At 48.0% G+C, this 22,439-nt stretch overlaps 1 protein-coding gene across 1 annotated transcript in view; it reads left to right on the top strand.

Moving 5' to 3' along the window:
- The first annotated feature begins 11,773 nt into the window (after positions 1 to 11,773).
- Positions 11,774 to 22,439, top strand: part of LOC116958751 (interferon-induced protein 44-like) — a 63,421-nt gene continuing 52,755 nt past the window's right edge. Inside the window, exons 1-3 of the mRNA XM_076057472.1 lie at positions 11,774 to 11,958; positions 18,227 to 18,259; positions 22,144 to 22,176. Coding sequence (XP_075913587.1) covers positions 11,940 to 11,958; positions 18,227 to 18,259; positions 22,144 to 22,176 — 85 coding nt within the window. The 5' untranslated portion in view covers positions 11,774 to 11,939. The remainder of the gene's footprint in view (positions 11,959 to 18,226; positions 18,260 to 22,143; positions 22,177 to 22,439) is intronic.

Here is a 22,439-nt window from a genome sequence, read left to right as displayed (position 1 = left end):
TGGTGGTGATGGTGATGATGGTGGTGGTGATGGTGGTGGTGATGGTGGTGGTGATGGTGGTGATGGTGATGGTGGTGGTGATGGTGGTGGTGATGGTGGTGGTGATGGTGGTGATGGTGGTGGTGGTGATGGTGGTGATGGTGGTGGTGGTGATGGTGGTGGTGGTCGTGATGGTGGTAGTGATGGTGGTGGTGTTGATGATGGTGGTGATGGTGATGGTGGTGATGGTGGTGGTGATGGTGGTGGTGATGGTGGTGGTGGTGATGGTGATGGTGGTGGTGATGGTGGTGGTGATGGTGGTGGTGGTGATGATGGTGGTGATGGTGATGATGGTGGTGGTGATGGTGGTGGTCATGGTGATGATGGTGGTGGTGGTGATGGTGGTGGTGATGGTGGTTATGATGATGGTGATGATGGTAGTGGTGATGGTGGTGATGGTGATGATGGTGATGGTGGTGGTGGTGATGATGGTGGTGGTGATGATGATGGTGGTGGTGGTGATGGTGGTGATGTTGGTGTTGATGGTGGTGATGGTGGTGATGATGGTGGTGGTGGTGGTGATGGTGGTGATGGTGGTGGTGGTGATGGTGGTGATGGTGATGGTGGTGATGGTGGTGATGGTGGTGGTGATGATGGTGGTGATGGTGGTGGTGATGATGATGATGGTGGTGGTGGTGGTGATGGTGGTGGTGTAGTGGTGGAGGTGTAGTGGGGGTGTAGGTGGTGGTGTAGTGGTGGTGGTGTAGTGGTGGTGGTGTAGTGGTGGTGGTGATGATGGTGACGATGATGACGATGATGATGACGCCGATGACGCCGATGACGCCGTTGACACCGATGACGACACCGATGACGACACCGATGACGACACCGATGACGCCGTTGATGACGTCACCGATGACGCCACCGATGATGACGAGCGCGTCTGACGCTGTCCGTCTCCCGCAGGCTGACAGCGTGTGGATGAAGATGGAGGATGAGGAGGATCTGCCAAGCGCACAGGAGCTGCAGGACTGGGTGGAGGACGTCCTGTCGGGAGAGGTCAACACGGAGGACGATGACGATGATGATGATGACGATGATGACGATGATGATGATGATGATGACGACGATGATGATGACGATGATGACGATGATGATGACGATGATGATGATGATGACGATGATGATGATGACGATGACGATGATGACGATGATGATGACGATGATGATGACGATGATGATGATGATGACGATGATTGAGATGTCGTGTTGTGAGCGGTCACAATCAGTGTCGTGACGGGGACGAGAACAGTGTTCATGGACACGCAGAGACACACAGACACACACAGAGAGACACAGAGACAGACACACACAGAGAGACACAGACACAGACACACACAGAGACACAGACACACAGAGACACAGAGACAGACACACACAGAGATACACACAGACACAGACAGAGACACAGACACACAGAGACACACAGACACAGACAGAGACACAGACACACACAGAGAGACACAGAGACACAGAGACAGACACACACAGAGACACACACAGACAGAGACACAGACACACAGAGACACACACAGACACAGACACAGACAGAGACACAGACACACAGAGAGACACACAGAGACACAGAGCCACACAGAGACACACAGAGAGACACAGAGACACACAGAGAGACACAGAGACACACAGAGACACAGACTCACACAGAGAGAGACAGAGACACACAGACACAGAGAGACACAGACTCACAGAGACACATAGCGACACACAGAGACACAGAGACACACACAGAGAGACACACACAGAGACACACAGAGAGACACACACAGAGACACAGAGACACACAGAGACACAGAGACACACACAGATACACAGAGAGACACAGACTCACAGAGACACATAGAGATACACAGAGACACAGAGAGAGACACAGAGACACACAGAGAGACACAGAGACACACACAGACGCACAGAGAGACACAGAGACACACAGAGAGACATAGAGACACACAGAGACACACAGAGAGACACAGAGACACACAGAGACACAGAGAGAGACACAGAGACACACACAGAGAGACACACACAGAGAGACACACACAGACACACAGAGACACAGACTCACAGAGACACATAGAGATACACAGAGACACAGAGACACAGAGAGAGACACACACAGAGAGACACAGAGAGAGACACAGAGACACAGAGACACAGAGAGAGACACAGAGACACACACAGAGACACACACACAGAGACACACAGACACACAGAGACACAGACTCACAGAGACACATAGAGACACAGAGAGACACAGAGATACACAGAGGCACACAGATAGACACACAGACTCACAGAGACACAGACTCACAGAGAGACACACAGAGAGACACACAGACTCACAGTTGACACACAGACTCACACCGAGACTCACAGAGACACACATACTCACAGAGAGACACACATATTCACACAGACACAGACACTCACACAGAGACACACACAGCCTCACAGAGAAACACACAGACTCACAGAGAGACACACAGACTCACACAGAGACACAGAATCAGAGACACACAGACTCACACAGAGACACACAGACTCACACAGAGACACACAGACTCACACAGACTCACAGAGAGTCACACAGATTCACACAGACACAGAGACTCACACAGAGACACACACATACTCACACAGAGACGCACAGACTCACACATAGACATACAGACTCACAGAGAGACACAGACTCACAGACACACGGACTCATAGAGATACACACAGACTCACAGACTCACACAGAGACACACAGACTCATACAGAGACACACAGACTCACACAGACTCAAGGAGAGTCATACAGATTCACACAGACACAGAGACTCACACAGACACACACATACTCACACATAGACGCACAGACTCACAGAGAGACACACAGACTCACAGAGAGACACACAGACTCACAGACACACAGACTCACACAGAGACACACAGACTCACAGACTCACACAGAGACACACAGAGACACACAGACTCACACAGAGACACACAGCCTCATACAGAGACACACAGAATCACGCACAGAATCACACAAGCATACCCGCTCACTGGAAGTCCATTGTTAATTGATAAAAATTATTAAAATGTTACATTGAGTCTCGTGTCGATCTACAGAGTGAGTGAGTGAGCGGAGTTTGTGTGATCTACCCCTGTTCTACAGAGTGAGTGGAGTTTGTGTGATCTCCCCCTGTTCTACAGAGTGAGTGAGTGGAGTTTGTGTGATCTCCCCTGTTCTAGAGAGTGAGAGAGTGGAGTTTGTGTGATCTCCCCCTGTTCTACAGAGTGAGTGAGTGGAGTTTGTGTGATCTCCACCTGTTCTACAGAGTGAGTGAGTGGAGTTTGTGTGATCTCCCCCTGTTCTACAGAGTGAGTGAGTGGAGTTTGTGTGATCTCCCCCTGTTCTACAGAGTGAGTGAGTGGAGTTTGTGTGATCTCCCCCTGTTCTACAGAGTGTGTGGAGTTTGTGTGATCTCCACCTGTTCTACAGAGTGAGTGAGTGGAGTTTGTGTGATCTCCCCCTGTTCTACAGAGTGAGTGAGTGGAGTTTGTGTGATCTCCCCCTGTTCTACAGAGTGAGTGAGTGGAGTTTGTGTGATCTCCCCCTGTTCTACAGAGTGAGTGGAGTTTGTGTGATCTCGCCCTGTTCTACAGAGTGAGTGAGTGGAGTTTGTGTGATCTCCACCTGTTCTAAAGAGTGGGTGAGTGGAGTTTGTGTGATCTCCCCCTGTTCTACAGAGTGAGTGAGTGGAGTTTGTGTGATCTCCCCCTGTTCTACAGAGTGAGTGAGTGAGTGGAGTTTGTGTGATCTCCCCCTGTTCTACAGAGTGAGTGAGTGGAGTTTGTGTGATCTCCCCCTGTTCTACTGAGTGAGTTGAGTTTGTGTGATCTCCCCCTGTTCTACACAGTGAGTGAGTGGAGTTTGTATGATCTCCCCCTGTTCTACAGAGTGAGTGAGTGGAGTTTGTGTGATCTCCCCCTGTTCTACAGAGTGAGTGAGTGGAGTTTGTGTGATCTCCCCCTGTTCTACAGAGTGTGTGAGTGGAGTTTGTGTGATCTCCCCCTGTTCTACAGAGTGAGTGGAGTTTGTGTGATCTCCCCCTGTTCTACAGAGTGAGTGGAGTTTGTGTGATCTCCCCCTGTTCTACAGAGTGAGTGAGTGGAGTTTGTGTGATCTCCCCCTGTTCTACAGAGTGAGTGAGTGGAGTTTGTGTGATCTCCCCCTGTTCTACACAGCGAGTGAGTGGAGTTTGTATGATCTCCCCCGGTTCTACAGAGTGAGTGAGTGGAGTTTGCTTGATCTCCCCCTGTTCTACAGAGTGAGTGAGTGGAGTTTGTTTGATCTCCCCCTGTACTACAGAGTGAGTAGAGTTTGTGTGATCTCCCCCTGTTCTACAGAGTGAGTGAGTGGAGTTTGTGTGATCTCCCCCTATTCTACAGAGTGAGTGAGTGGAGTTTGTATGATCTCCCCCTGTTCTACAGAGTGAATGGAGTTTGTGTGATCTCCCCCTGTTCTACACAGTGAGTGAGTGGAGTTTGTATGATCTCCCCCTGTTCTACAGAGTGAGTGAGTGGAGTTTGTATGATCTCCCCCTGTTCTACAGAGTGAATGGAGTTTGTGTGATCTCCCCCTGTTCTACAGAGTGAGTGAGTGGAGTGTGTGTGATCTCCCCCTGTTCTACAGAGTGAGTGAGTGGAGTTTGTGTGATCTCCCCCTGTTCCACAGAGTGAGTGAGTGGAGTTTGTGTGATCTCCCCCTGTTCTACAGAGTGAATGAGTGGAGTTTGTGTGATCTCCCCCTGTTCTACAGAGTGGGTGAGTGGAGTTTGTGTGATCTCCCCCTGTTCTACAGAGTGAGTGAGTGGAGTTTGTGTGATCTCCCCCTGTTCTACAGAGTGAGTGAGTGGAGTTTGTGTGATCTCCCCCTGTTCTACAGAGTGGGTGAGTGGAGTTTGTGTGATCTCCCCCTGTTCTACAGAGTGGGTGAGTGGAGTTTGTGTGATCTCCCCCTGTTCTACAGAGTGAGTGAGTGGAGTTTGTGTGATCTCCCCCTGTTCTACAGAGTGAGTGAGTGGAGTTTGTGTGATCTCCCCCTGTTCTTCAGAGTGAGTGGAGTTTGTGTGATCTCCTCCTGTTCTACAGAGTGAGTGAGTGGAGTTTGTGTGATCTCCCCCTGTTCTATAGAGTGAGTGAGTGTAGTTTGTGTGATCTCCCCCTGTTCTACAGAGTGAGTGAGTGGAGTTTGTGTGATCTCCCCCTGTTCTTCAGAGTGAGTGGAGTTTGTGTGATCTCCTCCTGTTCTACAGAGTGAGTGAGTGGAGTTTGTGTGATCTCCCCCTGTTCTACAGAGTGAGTGGAGTTTGTGTGATCTCCCCCTGTTCTACACAGCGAGTGAGTGGAGTTTGTGTGATCTCCATCTGTTCTACAGAGTGAGTGAGTGGAGTTTGTATGATCTCCCCCTGTTCTAAAGAGTGAGTGGAGTTTGTGTGATCTCCCCCTGTTCTACAGAGTGAGTGAGTGGAGTTTGTATGATCTCCCGCTGTTCTACAGAGTGAGTGAGTGGAGTTTGTATGATCTCCCCCTGTTCTTCAGAGTGAGTGAGTGGAGTTTGTGTGATCTCCCCCTGTACTACAGAGTGAGTGGAGTTTGTATGATCTCCCCCTGTTCTACAGTGAGTGAATGGAGTTTGTGTGATCTTCACCTGTTCTACAGAGTGAGTGGAGTTTGTGTGATCTCCCCCTGTTCTACAGAGTGAGTTGAGTTTGTATGATCTCCCCCTGTTCTACAGAGTGAGTGAGTGGAGTTTGTATGATCTCCCCCTGTTCTACAGAGTGAGTGAATGGAGTTTGTATGATCTCCCCCTGTTCTACAGAGTGAGTGAGTCGAGTTTGTGTGATCTCCCCCTGTTCTACAGAGTGAGTGGAGTTTTATGATCTCCCCCTGTTCTACAGAGTGAGTGAGTGGAGTTTTTGTGATCTCCCCCTGTTCTACAGAGTGAGTGAGTGAAGTTTGTGTGATCTCCCCCTGTTCTACAGAGTGAGTGAGTGGAGTTTGTATGATCTCCCCCTGTTCTACAGAGTGAGTGAGTGGAGTGTGTGTGATCTCCCCCTGTTCTACAGAGTGAGTGGAGTTTGTATGATCTCCCCCTGTTCTACAGATGAGTTAGTGGAGTTTGTGTGATGTCCTCCTGTTCTACAGCGTGAGTGAGTGGAGTTTGTGTGATCTCCCCCAGTTCTACAGATGAGTTAGTGGAGTTTGTGTGATGTCCTCCTGTTCTACAGAGTGAGTGAGTGGAGTTTGTGTGATCTCCCCCTGTTCTACAGAGTGAGTGAATGGAGTTTGTGTGATCTCCCCTTGTTCTACAGTGAGTGAATGGAGTTTGTGTGATCTCCCCCTGTTCTACAGAGTGAGTGAATGGAGTTTGTGTGATCTCCCCCTGTTCTACAGTGAGTGAATGGAGTTTGTGTGATCTCCCCCTGTTCTACAGAGTGAGTGAATGGAGTTTGTGTGATCTCCCCCTGTTCTACAGTGAGTGAATGGAGTTTGTGTGATCTCCCCCTGTTCACCCACTCACCCACCACCCACCCACGCTCTCACACAACAACAACAACCGCCATTCGCCACTAAGTGGCGGTGACGTCACCACGACGCTTGTGCCAGGCCATGTGCACCTTGAGGCCACGTGAAGTGTTGAAAGCACGTTGGCAGGAGGTCACGGGGCAGACCCAGGTTCCACGGGTCGACTGAATGAGATGACTGAGATCACTGAGATGACTGGCTGATGCACCACCTGTGCCCCCTACTGTGCCAACCTGCTGTGCCCTAGTCACCCGGCGCTCCGCTCGTTGTTGTGAGCGTCGCTCCTCCGCCCTCCGATGTTGTTGAAGGGCGACTACCTCCAACTGCCCAGTAGCGTCCTTCACGAGCCTCCTCCACAGCGGCCGATCTTGACACCGCTGGTACCAGTCATCGGCACGTCCACTCAGCTCCACGTCCTCCTGTACCACATCACTCCATCTCTTCTCTATCCCGTGCCGCGCCCGCTTAGCCCCCTCGATTCGGCCGAACAAAAGCTGTTTCGGCATGCGGTGGCTGGGCATGCAGGCTACATGACTCAGCCAACGCAGCATTTCCTGCCGGAGGAGCTCACCGATGGGACCCTGCCCAGATCTTTCAAGGATTTGTGAGCTCCTCACACAATCCAGTCTGGTTAAACCCAGGATGGATCGTAGGCAGGCCAGCATAAAAGTTTCCAACTGGCGAAGATGTTCCATTAGGGGGGTACACGTTTCGCAAGCGTAGAGAAGGGAGGGAATGACCGTGGCCGAGAAGACCTGAAGCTTAGTACGGAGCGACAGACCAGGAAGCTTCCACACAGCGTTACGCAACCGATGAAAAGATATTGCCGCTCAACTGATTCGGAGTGAAACCTCTGCTGTTAAACTGGAGCCGGCCATAAGCACACTGCCCAGGTATGGGTATCTCTCCACTCTCTCCACAACTGCCCCATCACCGATTGGGAGTTGTGGGAGTGGAGTATCCGATGGTACAAAATACCCAGGCAGGTGCTTAGTTTTGGTGGGGCTGATGGTAAGGCCCCACCTCTTAGTGGCACGCTCCAGTCTCAGCAGCAGCGTCTCCAACTCCTCCTCTGAATGAGCAGCTATTACCAAATCATCGTCATACATAACGTGGTTGAGCAATAGGGAGCCATCCCTTGACCGCACCCGGGCATCGATCAGCCTCCATTTATATCTGTACTATATGGAGATTCCCCCGGTACAGCTATTGAAAGCTTCACGAACTACGTGGTCAAAATTGATGTTAAATAATGTGGGAGCCAGAGGATATCCCTGTCGCACCCCAAGGTGTACAGGGAATGGCTCTGACTCCCGGCCACGTAGTTTTACCTGGGCCCGCTCAATATCATGAAGGTCCTTAATGATCGTGAGCAGAGGGTCAGGGACTCCAAAAGCACGAAGAACAACCCAGAGCCCAGGCCTACTGATGGTATCATAGGCCTTGACCAGGTCAATAAAGCAGAGATGTAGGTCTTGTTGGAATTCCCTACCCCTCTGCTGTAGCAGACGGACAGAAAATATGGCATCTGTGCAGGACCGCCCTTTCCTGAAACCGCATTGGGGCTCCGCAAGCCTCTCCTCAGCGTGCCTGGCAAGGCGATGTTGAATAATCCTTGCCAGGACCTTTCCCGGCACACTTAGGAGTGAGATGCCCCTGTAGTTGTTACAGTCTGTGCGGTCCCCCTTCTTAAAGAGGGGGACCACCAAGGCATCCTTCCAATCCTGTGGAACCTGTCCAGTGGTCCAGATTGTTGTAATGATGTCAAATAGGACAGTCTGTGCACAAACGCCACCCTCCCTCAGCATTTCGCTTGGGAGATCATCTCTACCCGGTGCCTTTCCTGGTCTCAGACTCCGGATCACCTTCAGTACTTCCTCAACAGATGGCACCTCAGCCAGCCACTCACAGGGGGTGACTTCTTCCAATATTTGAGGCACCGCAGCCTCAGCAGGGTCATCCCCACTTTGTGCCACTATGTTTTCCTGGCTGAGGGATTTCCCCTCCCCCAGGACCTCACAGAAATGCTCAGCAAATCTGCAAACCTGTTCCTGGGGGTCGGAGATTGGATCACCGTTTTTTCCCCTAATGATGGTAATAGGTGTGGCGCTGCAGGTTACCTTTTTGATGGAGTTAAATAGGGATTTGTGATCACCGGCCACTGAGGCAGACTCCATCTCCTCAGCAACCCGCGACCACCACCCATCCTTGCAGCGCCTCACGGCTCTCCGAACCTCCGAGCGAAGGCTGCGGTAAGCCTCCACATTCTATGACGTGAGATGCTGTAGCCGATTAGGCGAGCCTGTCGCTTTTTCTCAACCAGCTTGAACACCTCCTCTGTCAGCCAGGGTCTCTGGGGAGGTCTGGACCGCGTACCCAAAGCAGCCATTGCAGCTGCATGAGTCACAGTCCTAAACCTCGCTCATTTACCCTCGACATCAGGAGGAGTGGGGGACGATGCCAACCCTAGCCGCAAGCGATGATGAAATTCTCGCTTGCAACTTTCATCAACTAGCTGAGACCAGGCCACTATTGGTTGGAATGGGGTCCTGGGTGTACACCCACCACCGGAGTGGAAGAATGGCAGGCGCATCTTACAGATGACTAGTCGATCGTCAGAGGGCAGATCAGCTCAACGGTAGGTCCTGGTGTCAAGGACATGGGCTCGCATCCGCTGGTCCGTCACTATGTAGTCCAGCAGATGTTCTTGCTTGGACCCGGCATGCATCCTTGATGTTGTGTGGATGCGCCGATGCCGGAACAGCGTGTTGGTAATTACAAGCCCATGGGCTGCACACAAATCTAGCAGCCTCCTACCGTTGTTATTGAGCTGATTTGGCCCATGCCTTCCAATCACTCCAGACCAGGTGCCAGCATCATGACCAACTCGGGCATTAAAGTCACCCAAACAAGATGACTCTATCCTGAGGGGCCACTTTAGCCAGCACCTGTGACAGGAGGTCACAGAAGGCATCTGACTCATCGACTTTGCCTGGATCCCTCCACGGATGTTCATCTTCGGTGGGGGCATAAGTAACCACGACCACCATTCCTCGCCTCCGGTTGATGGGAAGGCGAGCCCAAAGTAGCCTGGGGCTTACAGCTTCCCACACCTCACCGCCACGCTCCCACGCCCCCTTCATTCTTCTGTTCAAAAGAAGAGCCACACCCTGTTGTTTGGCAGTCTGCTGCCCCGAGTAGAGGACTGTCCACACCCCTCATGGTGGCAGGAGCCAGAACCGGTCCACCGGACCTCCTGAATGCCGCAGAGATCCAGGCGGTACCGGTCCAGCTCCCGACAGAGGAGTGGCAGCCTCTCCTCCGCAGTGAGCGTTCGAACATTCCACGTGGCCACACGAAGTGGATTTTCGTTGTTTCTGGAGGAGCCCCGAGGGTAGATATTCAATCTCCTGGCTCCGCCAATTGGAGTTTGGCCAGGAGACGTGATAGACGCCTGGCCCCTCGGGGCCTCCGGCACAAGCTTATAAGTTACATATTTCAGTTTAACTCGTGGTTTAGTGGTAATTAATTGAAGGTGGAGGGGTTACCAGCCCCTTGCACACGTCCAGAGCCCCCGTTTAGCCACTGTGGTGGACACCCACCCACTCACCCACCCACTCACCCACTCACAAAGCCACTCCACTCACTCACTAACCCACCCACCCACCCACTCACCCACCCACCCACTCACCCACCCACACTCCCACCCACCCACTCACCCACCCACTCACACACCCACTCACCCACCCACTCACTCACTCACCCACCCACCCACCCACTCACACACCCACTCACTCACCCACCCACTCACCCACCCAAGCTCTCACCCACTCACCCACCCACCCAACCACCCACTCACCCACCCACGCTCTCACCCACCCACTCACCCACCCACTCCACCCACTCACTCACCCACCCACTCACCCACCCACTCCACCCACCCACTCACCCACCCACCCACTCACCCACCCACTCACCCACTCACAAAGCCACTCCACTCACTCACTCACCCACCCACCCACTCACCCACCCACCCACTCACCCACCCACGCTCTCACCCACCCACTCACCCACCCACTCACTCACCCACCCACTCACCCACCCACACACTCACTCCACCCAATCATCCACCCACTCCACCCACTCACTCACCCACCCACTCACCCACCCACACACTCACTCCACCCAATCATCCACCCACTCCACCCACTCACCCACCCACCCACTCGCCCACCCACCCACTCACCCACCCACTCCACCCACCCACTCACCCACCCACTCACCCACCCACGCTCTCACCCACCCACTCACCCACCCACTCACCCACCCACCCACTCACCCACCCACACACTCACTCCACCCAATCATCCACCCACTCCACCCACTCACCCACCCACCCACTCGCCCACCCACCCACTCACCCACCCACTCCACCCACCCACTCACCCACCCACTCACCCACCCACGCTCTCACCCACCCACTCACCCACCCACCCACTCACCCACCCAGACACTCACTCCACCCACTCACTCACCCACCCACTCACCCACCCACCCACTCACTCCACCCACTCACCCACCCACTCCACCCACTCACCCACTCACTCACCCACCCACCCACTCACCCACCCACTCACCCACCCACCCAACCACTCACCCACCCACCCACTCACCCACCCACTCCACCCACTCACTCACCCACCCACTCACCCACCCACACACTCCACCCACTCACCCACCCACTCCACCCACTCACTCCACCCACTCACCCACCCACTCCACCCACTCACTCCACCCACTCACCCACCCACTCCACCCACCCACTCACCCACCCACTCACCCACCCACTCCACCCACTCCACCCACTCACTCCACCCACTCACTCCACCCACTCACCCACCCACTCCACCCACTCACTCCACCCACTCACCCACCCACTCCACCCACTCACTCCACCCACTCACTCCACCCACTCACTCCACCCACTCACCCACCCACTCCACCCACTCACTCCACCCACTCACCCACCCACTCACCCACCCACTCCACCCACTCACTCCACCCACTCACCCACTCACTCCACCCCACCCTGAGTTTTATATCAACGTGAAACTCGCTTCAATTCTCTCAGAGTTCACTTCCACCCCTGTACATGGAGCTGCCGAACTAAGTCTCAGTAAAAAAAGTTGAAGTTAAAAACCTGTTTAAGTAAATAGTTTAACTAAAGAGCTTAAGTGAATAGTTGAAGTAAATAGTTGAAACGTTTCAATCTAAACCGACGATTTGTAAACAGAGGTGGGAACGATGCCTTGGCCATTTAAAAGTGAGTAGCGTGTCTGTGTGTGTCTGTGTGTGTGTGTCTGTGTGTGTGTGTGTCTGTGTGTGTGTCTGTGTGTGTGTGTCACTGTGTGTGTGTCTGTGTGTGTGTTTGTGTGTGTGTCTGTATGTGTTTGTGTGTGTGTCTGTGTGTGTTTGTGTGTGTGTCTGTGTGTGTGTCTGCGTGTGTTTGTGTGTGTGTCTGTGTGTGTCTGTGTGTGTTTGTGTGTGTGTCTGCGTGTGTCTGTGTGTGTGTGTCTGTGTGTCTGTGTGTGTGTGTCTGCGTGTGTTTGTGTGTGTCTGTGTGTGTTTGTGTGTGTGTCTGTGTGTGTGTCTGCGTGTGTTTGTGTGTGTGTGTCTGTGTGTGTGTCTGTGTGTGTTTGTGTGTGTGTCTGCGTGTGTCTGTGTGTGTGTGTAGGTGTCTGTGTGTGTGTCACTGTGTGTGTCTGTGTGTGTGTCTGTGTGTATGTGTGTGAATGTATGTGTGTGTATATGTGTGTACGTCTGTGTATGTATGTGTGTATGTGTGTGTGTCACTGTGTGTCTGTGTGTGTGTGTGGGGAGCGGTAGTGTAGTGGTTAGCGCTACGCTGCGCTATGAACCTGGCGACCCGGGTTCGATTCCCGCTCACGGCCAACGCCACCAGTGACGATTATCTGAACCGGTCCCGGGCCTCCCCTAGGTCGACTCAGCCTCAAATGAGTACCTGGTGCGGTGTGTAAACATCGTCACTGGGGAGACAAAGGCGGTCGGGCGTGGTGCTGGCCACCCACCCCCTCGTGTGCCGTGCCGGCCTTCATAGGTGCTCGCTAACAGCACTTGCCCCTACAGTCTGTTAAGGCTATACGGGGGATATTTGTCTTTGTTTGTGTGTCTGTGTATCTGTGTGTGTGTCAAGGTTTGTATCTGTGTGTCTGTGTGTGTTTGTGTGTTTGTGTGTCTGTGTGTGTTTGTGTGTTTGTGTGTGTGTTTGTGTGTCTGTGTATCTGTGTGTGTGTGTCAAGGTTTGTATCTGTGTGTCTGTGTGTCTGTGTGTGTTTGTGTGTCTGTGTGTTTGTGTGTCTGTGTGTTTGTGTGTCCGTGTGTATATGTGCGTGTGTCTGTGTGTGTTTGTGTGTCTGTGTGTGTGTCAATGTTTGTATCTGTGTGTGTGTGTAGGTGTGTGTCTGGGTGTGTATGTGTCTGTGTATCTGTGTGTATGTGTGTATGTATATACGGGTGTGTGTATGTAAGGGCGTGTATGTGTGTGTACCTGTGTGTATCTGTATGTATGCATGTGTATGGTAGTGCAGTGTACAGTAATGTATAGTGTAGTATGTAGGAGTGGAGTGTGTATTGTAGTGTATAGTGTAGTGTAAAGTGTAGTGTATAGTGTAGTGTATAGTGTAGTGTATAGTGTAGTGTATAGTGTAGTGTATAGTGTAGTGTATATTGTAGTGTGTCGTGTAGTGTATAGTAGTGTATAGTTTAGCGTAAAGTAGTGTATAGTGTAGTGTATAGTGTAGTGTGTACTGTAGTGTGATGTATAATGTATAGCAGTGTAGTGTGTAGTGTATTGTTGTGTGTAGTGCAGAGGTGCGTAGTGTGTGATGTAGTGTAGTGTAAAGTGTGTAGTGTATTGTACAGTGTAGTGAACAGTGCAGTGTATAGTGTAGTGTATAGTGTAGTGTATAGTGTAGTGTACAGTAGTGTAGTGTATAGTAGTGTAGTGTATAGTGTAGTGTATAGTGTAGTGTACAGTAGTGTAGTGTATAGTAGTGTAGTGTATAGTGTAGTGTATAGTGTAGTGTACAGTAGTGTAGTGTCTAGTAGTGTAGTGTATAGTGTAGTGTATAGTAGTGTAGTGTATAGTGTAGGGTATAGTGTATTGTACAGTGTAGTGTATAGTGTAGTGTATAGTGTAGTGTATAGTGTAGTATGTGTATAGTGTAGTGTGTAGTGTAGTGTATAGTGTAGTGTATAATGTAGTGTAGTATGTAGTGTAGTATGTAGTGTATAGTGTAGTGTATAGTGTAGTGTATAGTGTAGTATGTAGTGTAGTATGTAGTGTAGTATGTAGTGTATAGTGTAGTGTATATTGTAGTGTATAGTGTAGTGTATATTGTAGTGTATCGTGTAGTGTATATTGTAGTGTATAGTGTAGTGTATAGTGTAGTGTATAGTGTAGTGTATATTGTAGTGTATAGTGTATAGTGTAGTGTGTAGTGTAGTGAATAGTGTAGTGTATAGTGTAGTGTGTAGTAGTGTAGTGTACAGTGTATAGTGTAGTGTATAGTGTAGTGTATAGTGTAGTGTGTAGTGTAGTGTATAGTGTAGTGTATAGTGTAGTGTGTAGTGTATAGTATAGTGTATTGTATAGTGTAGTGTGTAGTGTAGTGTGTAGTATAGTGTATAGTGTAGTGTATAGTGTAGTAGTGTATAGTGTAGTGTATAGTGTAGTGTATAGTGTAGTGTACAGTGTAGTGTATAGTGTAGTGTATAGTGTAGTAGTGTATAGTGTAGTGTATAGTGTAGTGTATAGTGTAGTGTATAGTGTAGTAGTGTATAGTGTAGTAGTGTATAGTGTAGTGTATAGTGTAGTGTAAAGTGTAGTGTATAGTGTAGTGTATTATGTAGTGTATTGTGTAGTGTAGTGTGTAGTGTAGTGTATAGTGTATTGTACAGTGTAGTGTATAGTGTAGTGTATATTGTAGTGTATAGTGTATTGTATAGTGTAGTGTATAGTGTAGTGTATAGTGTAGTGTATATTGTAGTAGTGTATAGTGTAGTGTATAGTGTAGTGTATAGTGTAGTAGTGTATAGTGTAGTGTATAGTGTAGTGTATAGTGTAGTGTATAGTGTAGTAGTGTATAGTGTAGTGTATAGTGTAGTGTATAGTGTAGTAGTGTATAGTGTAGTGTATAGTGTATATTAGTGTATAGTGTAGTGTATAGTGTAGTGTATAGTGTATAGTAGTGTATAGTGTAGTGTATAGTGTAGTCTGTAGTGTAGTGTATACTGTAGTGTATAGTGTATAGTAGTGTAGTGTGTAGTTTAGTGTATAGTAGTGTAGTGTATAGTGTAGTGTATTGTGTAGTGTATAGTGTAGTGTATAGTGTATAGTAGTGTATAGTGTAGTGTATAGTGTAGTGTATAGTGTAGTGTATATTGTAGTGTGTCGTGTAGTGTATAGTAGTGTATAGTTTAGCGTAAAGTAGTGTATAGTGTAGTGTATAGTGTAGTGTGTACTGTAGTGTGATGTATAATGTATAGCAGTGTAGTGTGTAGTGTATTGTTGTGTGTAGTGCAGAGGTGCGTAGTGTGTGATGTAGTGTAGTGTAAAGTGTGTAGTGTATTGTACAGTGTAGTGAACAGTGCAGTGTATAGTGTAGTGTATAGTGTAGTGTATAGTGTAGTGTACAGTAGTGTAGTGTATAGTAGTGTAGTGTATAGTGTAGTGTATAGTGTAGTGTACAGTAGTGTAGTGTATAGTAGTGTAGTGTATAGTGTAGTGTATAGTGTAGTGTACAGTAGTGTAGTGTCTAGTAGTGTAGTGTATAGTGTAGTGTATAGTAGTGTAGTGTATAGTGTAGGGTATAGTGTATTGTACAGTGTAGTGTATAGTGTAGTGTATAGTGTAGTGTATAGTGTAGTATGTGTATAGTGTAGTGTGTAGTGTAGTGTATAGTGTAGTGTATAATGTAGTGTAGTATGTAGTGTAGTATGTAGTGTATAGTGTAGTGTATAGTGTAGTGTATAGTGTAGTATGTAGTGTAGTATGTAGTGTAGTATGTAGTGTATAGTGTAGTGTATATTGTAGTGTATAGTGTAGTGTATATTGTAGTGTATAGTGTAGTGTATATTGTAGTGTATAGTGTAGTGTATAGTGTAGTGTATAGTGTAGTGTATATTGTAGTGTATAGTGTATAGTGTAGTGTGTAGTGTAGTGAATAGTGTAGTGTATAGTGTAGTGTGTAGTAGTGTAGTGTACAGTGTATAGTGTAGTGTATAGTGTAGTGTATAGTGTAGTGTGTAGTGTAGTGTATAGTGTAGTGTATAGTGTAGTGTGTAGTGTATAGTATAGTGTATTGTATAGTGTAGTGTGTAGTGTAGTGTGTAGTATAGTGTATAGTGTAGTGTATAGTGTAGTAGTGTATAGTGTAGTGTATAGTGTAGTGTATAGTGTAGTGTATAGTGTATTGTACAGTGTAGTGTATAGTGTAGTGTATAGTGTAGTGTATAGTGTAGTAGTGTATAGTGTAGTGTATAGTGTAGTGTATAGTGTAGTGTATAGTGTAGTAGTGTATAGTGTAGTAGTGTATAGTGTAGTGTATAGTGTAGTGTAAAGTGTAGTGTATAGTGTAGTGTATTATGTAGTGTATTGTGTAGTGTAGTGTGTAGTGTAGTGTATAGTGTATTGTACAGTGTAGTGTATAGTGTAGTGTATATTGTAGTGTATAGTGTATTGTATAGTGTAGTGTATAGTGTAGTGTATAGTGTAGTGTATATTGTAGTAGTGTATAGTGTAGTGTATAGTGTAGTGTATAGTGTAGTAGTGTATAGTGTAGTGTATAGTGTAGTGTATAGTGTAGTGTATAGTGTAGTAGTGTATAGTGTAGTGTATAGTGTAGTGTATAGTGTAGTAGTGTATAGTGTAGTGTATAGTGTATATTAGTGTATAGTGTAGTGTATAGTGTAGTGTATAGTGTATAGTAGTGTATAGTGTAGTGTATAGTGTAGTCTGTAGTGTAGTGTATACTGTAGTGTATAGTGTATAGTAGTGTAGTGTGTAGTTTAGTGTATAGTAGTGTAGTGTATAGTGTAGTGTATTGTGTAGTGTATAGTGTAGTGTATAGTGTATAGTAGTGTATAGTGTAGTGTATAGTGTAGTGTATAGTGTATAGTAGTGTAGTGTATAGTGTAGTGTATAGTGTAGTGTATACTGTAGTGTATAGTGTGTAGTAGTGTAGTGTGTAGTTTAGTGTATAGTAGTGTAGTGTATAGTGTAGTGTATTGTGTAGTGTATAGTGTAGTGTATAGTGTATAGTAGTGTAGTGTATAGTGTAGTGTATAGTTTATAGTAGTGAAGTGTATAGTGTAGTGTATAGTGTATAGTGTAGTGTATAGTGTAGTGTATAGTGTAGTGTATAGTGTAGTGTGTAGTGTAGTGTATAGTGTATAGTGTAGTGTATAGTGTATAGTAGTGTATAGTGTGGTGTATAGTAGTGTATAGTGTAGTGTATAGTGTAGTCTGTAGTGTAGTGTATAGTGTAGTGTATAGTGTAGTGTATAGTGTAGTGTATAGTGTAGTGTATACTGTAGTGTATAGTGTATAGTAGTGTAGTGTGTAGTTTAGTGTATACTAGTGTAGTTTATAGTGTATTGTGTAGTGTATAGTGTAGTGTATAGTGTATAGTAGTGTAGTGTATAGTGTAGTGTATACTGTAGTGTATAGTGTATAGTAGTGTAGTGTGTAGTTTAGTGTATAGTAGTGTAGTGTATAGTGTAGTGTATAGTGTAGTGTATAGTGTATAGTAGTGTAGTGTATAGTGTAGTGTATAGTGTAGTGTATAGTTTATAGTAGTGAAGAGTATAGTGTAGTGTATAGTGTAGTGTATAGTGTAGTGTATAGTGTAGTGTATAGTGTATAGTGTAGTGTATAGTGTAGTGTGTAGTGTAGTGTATAGTGTATAGTATAGTGTATAGTGTAGTGTATAGTAGTGTATAGTGTAGTGTATAGTGTATAGTGTAGTGTATAGTGTAGTGTATAGTGTAGTGTATAGTGTATATTGTAGTGTATAGTGTAGTGTATAGTGTAGTGTATTGTGTAGTGTATAGTGTAGTGTATAGTAGTGTAGTGTATAGTGTATTGTATAGTTTATAGTAGTGAAGTGTATAGTGTATTGTATAGTGTAGTGTATAGTGTAGTGTATAGGGTAGTGTATAGTGTAGTGTATAGTGTAGTGTATAGTGTATGTGTAGTGTAGTGTATAGTGTATAGTGTAGTGTATAGTGTAGTGTATAGTAGTGTATAGTAGTGTATAGTGTAGTGTATAGTGTAGTGTATAGTGTAGTGTATAGTGTAGTGTATAGTGTAGTAGTGTATAGTGTAGTGTATAGTTTAGTGTATATTGTAGTGTATAGTGTAGTGTAAATTGTAGTGTATAGTGTAGGGTATAGTGTATTGTACAGTGTAGTGTATAGTGTATTGTACAGTGTAGTGTATAGTGTAGTAGTGTATAGTGTAGTGTATAGTGTAGTGTATAGTGTAGTGTAAAATGTCATTATCTTTTCAGAGGCGAAGGCGGAGCAAAAGCGACAAGCTGAAGGTAAGAAACACAATCAGACCCTGTGAGATGTTGACTACCTCGCCTGGTACACAGGAGGTTGTGGGTTCTATCACGGACCCTGTGAGATGTTGACTACCTCGCCTGGTATACAGGAGGTCGTGGGTTCCATCACGGACCCTGTGAGATGTTGACTACCTCGCCTGGTATACACGAGGTCCTGGGTTCTATCCCGGACCTTGTGAGATGCTGACTACCTCGCCTGGTATACAGGAGGTCGTGGGTTCTACCCCGGACCCTGTGAGATGTTGACTACCTCGCCTGGTATACAGGAGGTCGTGGGTTCTACCCCGGACCCTGTGAGATGTTGACTACCTCGCCTGGCCTACGGGAGTTCGTGGGTTCTACCCGGGACCCTGTGAGATGTTGACTACCTCGCCTGATCTACCCCAGACCCTGTGAGATGTTGACTACCTCGCCTGGTCTACAGGAGGTCGTGGGTTCAATCCCGGACTCTGTGAGATGTTGACTACCTCGCCTGGTCTACGGGAGGTCGTGGGTTCAATCCCGGACTCTGTGAGATGTTGACTACCTCGCCTGGTATACGGGAGGTCGTGGGTTCGATCACGGACCCTGTGAGATGTTGACTACCTCGCCTGGTCCACGGGAGGTCGTGGGATCTACCCCGGACCCTGTGAGATGTTGACTACCTCGCCTTGTATACACGAGGTCGTGGGTTCTACCCCGGACCCTGTGAGATGTTGACTACCTCGCCTGGTATACAGGAGGTCGTGGGTTCTTCCCTGGACCCTGTGAGATGTTGATTACCTCGCCTGGTCTACAGGAGGTCGTGTGTTCTACCCCGGACCCTGTGAGATGTTGACTACCTCGCCTGGTCTACAGGAGGTCGTGGATTCTATCACGGACCCTGTGAGATGTTGACTACCTCGCCTGGTATACAGGAGGTCGTGGGTTCTATCACGGACCCTGTGAGATGTTGACTACCTCGCCTGGTCTACAGGAGGTCGTGGGTTCTACCCCGGACCCTGTGAGATGTTGACTACCTCGCCTGGTGTACAGGAGGTCGTGGGTTCCATCACGGACCCTGTGAGATGTTGACTACCTCTCCTGGTATACAGGAGGTCGTGGGTTCCATCACGGACCCTGTGAGATGTTGACTACCTCTCCTGGTATACAGGAGGTCGTGGGTTCCATCACGGACCCTGTGAGATGTTGACCACCTCGCATGGTGTACAGGAGGTCGTGGGTTCCATCACGGACCCTGTGAGATGTTGACTACCTCTCCTGGTACACAGGAGGTCGTGGGTTCGATCCCGGACACTGTGAGATGTTGACTACCTCGCTTGGCTTACAGGACGTCGTGGGTTCAATCCCGGACCCTGTGAGATGTTGACTACCTCGCCTGGTACACAGGAGGTCGTGGGATCGATCCCGGACCCTGTATGATGTTGACTACCTCGCTAGGTATACAGGAGGTCGTGGGTTCAATCCCGGACCCTGTGAGATGTTGACTACCTCGCTTGGTGTACAGGAGGTCGTGGGTTCTATCACGGACCCTGTGAGATGTTGACTACCTCGCTTGGTCTACAGGAGGTCGTGGGTTCCATCACAGACCCTGTGAGATGTTGACTACCTCGCCTGGTATACAGGAGGTCGTGGGTTCCATCACGGACCCTGTGAGATGTTGACCACCTCGCCTGGTGTACAGGAGGTCGGGGGATCGATCCCGGACCCTGTGAGATGTTGACTACCTCGCCTGGTCTACAGGAGGTCGTGGGTTCTCTCACGGACCCTGTGAGATGTTGACTACCTCGCCTTGTATACAGGAGGTCGGGGGATCGATCCCGGACCCTGTGAGATGTTGACTACCTCGCCTGGTATACAGGAGGTCGTGGGTTCAATCCCGGACCCTGTAAGATGTTGACTACCTCGCTAGGTATACAGGAGGTCGTGGGTTCAATCCCGGACCCTGTGAGATGTTCACTACCTCGCTTGGTCTACAGGAGGTCGTGTGTTCCATCACGGACCCTGTGAGATGTTGACTGCCTTGCCTGGTATACAGGAGGTCGTGGGTTCGATCCCGGACCCTGTGAGATGTTCACTACCTCGCCTGGTATACAGGAGGTCGTGGGTTCTATCACGGACCCTGTGAGATGTTGACTACCTCGCCTGGTGTACAAGAGGTCGTGGGTTCCAACACGGACCCTGTGAGATGTTGACTACCTCGCCTGGTTTACAGGAGGTCGTGGGTTCTAGCCCTGACACTGTGAGATATTGACTACCTCGCCAGGTGTACAGGAGGTCGTGGGTTCTATCACGGACCCTGTGAGATGTTGACCACCTCGCCTGGTATACAGGAGGTCGTGGGTTCCATCAGGGACCCTGTGAGATGTTGACTACCTCGCCTGGTCTACAGGAGGTCGTGGGTTCCATCACGGACCCTGTGAGATGTTGACTACCTCGCCTGGTGTACAGGAGGTGGTGGGTTCAATCCCGGACTCTGTGAGATGTTGACTACCTCGCCTGGTATACAGGAGGTCCTGGGTTCAATCCCGGACTCTGTGAGATGTTGACTACCTCGCCTGGTCTACAGGAGGTCGTGGGTTCGATCACGGACTCTGTGAGATGTTGACTACCTCGCCTGGTATACAGGAGGTCGTGGGTTCGATCCCGGACTCTGTGAGATGTTGACTACCTCGCCTGGTATACAGGAGGTCGTGGGTTCCATCACGGACCCTGTGAGATTTTGACTACCTCGCCTGGTATACAGGAGGTCGTGGGTTCTACCCCGGACCCTGTGAGATGTTGACTACCTCGCCTGGTCTACAGGAGGTCGTGGGTTCAATCCTGGACCCGAGACCATAGACAACTGTTTATTAGTGTATAGTGTAGTGTATAGTGTAGTGTATAGTGTAGTGCATGGTGTAGTGTATAGTGTAGTGTATTGTGTAATTTATTGTGTTGTGTATAGTAGTCTATAGTGTCGAGTATCGTGTAGTAGTGTTGTGTCTAGCAGTGTAGTGTATAGTGTAGTGTATTGTGTAGTGTATAGTGTAGTGTATTGTATAGTGTAGTGTATAGTGCAGTGTATAGAGTAGTGTATAGTAGTGTATAGTGTAGTGCATGGTGTAGTGTATAGTAGTGTATATTGTAGTGTATAGTGTGGAGTGTATAGTGTAGTGTGAATAGTGTAGTGCATGTTGTAGTGTATAGTAGTGTATATTGTAGTGTATAGTGCATTGTATAGTAGTGTATAGTGTAGTGTATAGTGTAGTGTATAGTAGTGTATAGTGTAGTTTTTAGTGTAGTGTATAGTAGTGTATAGTGAAGTATACAGTGTAGTGTATAGTGTAGTGTATAGTGTAGTTTATAGTGTAGTGTATAGTGTAGTGTAGTATGTAGTGTAGTATGTAGTGTATAGTGTAGTGTATAGTGTAGTGTATAGTAGTGTATAGTGTAGTGTATAGTGTAGTGTACTGTAGTATGTAGTGTATAGTGTAGTTTATAGTGTAGTGTAGTACGTCGTGTAGTATGTAGTGTAGTATGTAGTGTATAGTATAGTGTAGTGTAATTTAGTATGTGGAGTATAGTGTAGTGTATAGTGTAGTGTAATGTAGTGTATAGTGTAGTGTATAGTGTAGTGTATAGTGTAGTGTATAGTGTAGTGTATAGTGTAATGTATAGTAGTGTATAGTGTAGTGTATAGTGTAGTGTATAGTAGTGTATAGTGTAGTGTATAGTGTAATGTATAGTAGTGTATAGTGTAGTGTATAGTGTAGTGTATAGTGTAGTGTATAGTAGTGTATAGTGTAGTGTATAGTGTAGTGTATAGTGTAGTGTATAGTGTAGTGTATAGTGTAGTGTAATGTAAAATGTCACCCCACTGCTACAAATTCTCTTTTCAGAGGCCAAGGCGGAGCAACAGCGACAAGCAGAGGGTGAGAAACACAATCAGACCCTGTGAGATGTTGACTACCTCGCCTGGTATACAGGAGGTCGTGGGTTCCATCACGGACCCTGTGAGATGTTGACTACCTCGCCTGGTATACAGGAGGTCGTGGGTTCCATCACGGACCCTGTGAGATGTTGACTACCTCGCCTGGTTTACAGGAGGTCGTGGGTTCCATCACGGACCCTGTGAGATGTTGACTACCTCGCCTAGTACACAGGAGGTCGTGGGTTCTACCCCGGACCCTGTGAG

Source organism: Petromyzon marinus, chromosome 82 (genome assembly GCF_048934315.1).
Source record: "Petromyzon marinus isolate PM22_M1 ecotype Great Lakes invasive population chromosome 82, UKy_Petmar_22M1.pri1.0, whole genome shotgun sequence".
Taxonomy (NCBI): domain Eukaryota; kingdom Metazoa; phylum Chordata; class Hyperoartia; order Petromyzontiformes; family Petromyzontidae; genus Petromyzon; species Petromyzon marinus.
This window is presented reverse-complemented; position numbering and strand designations above follow the sequence as displayed.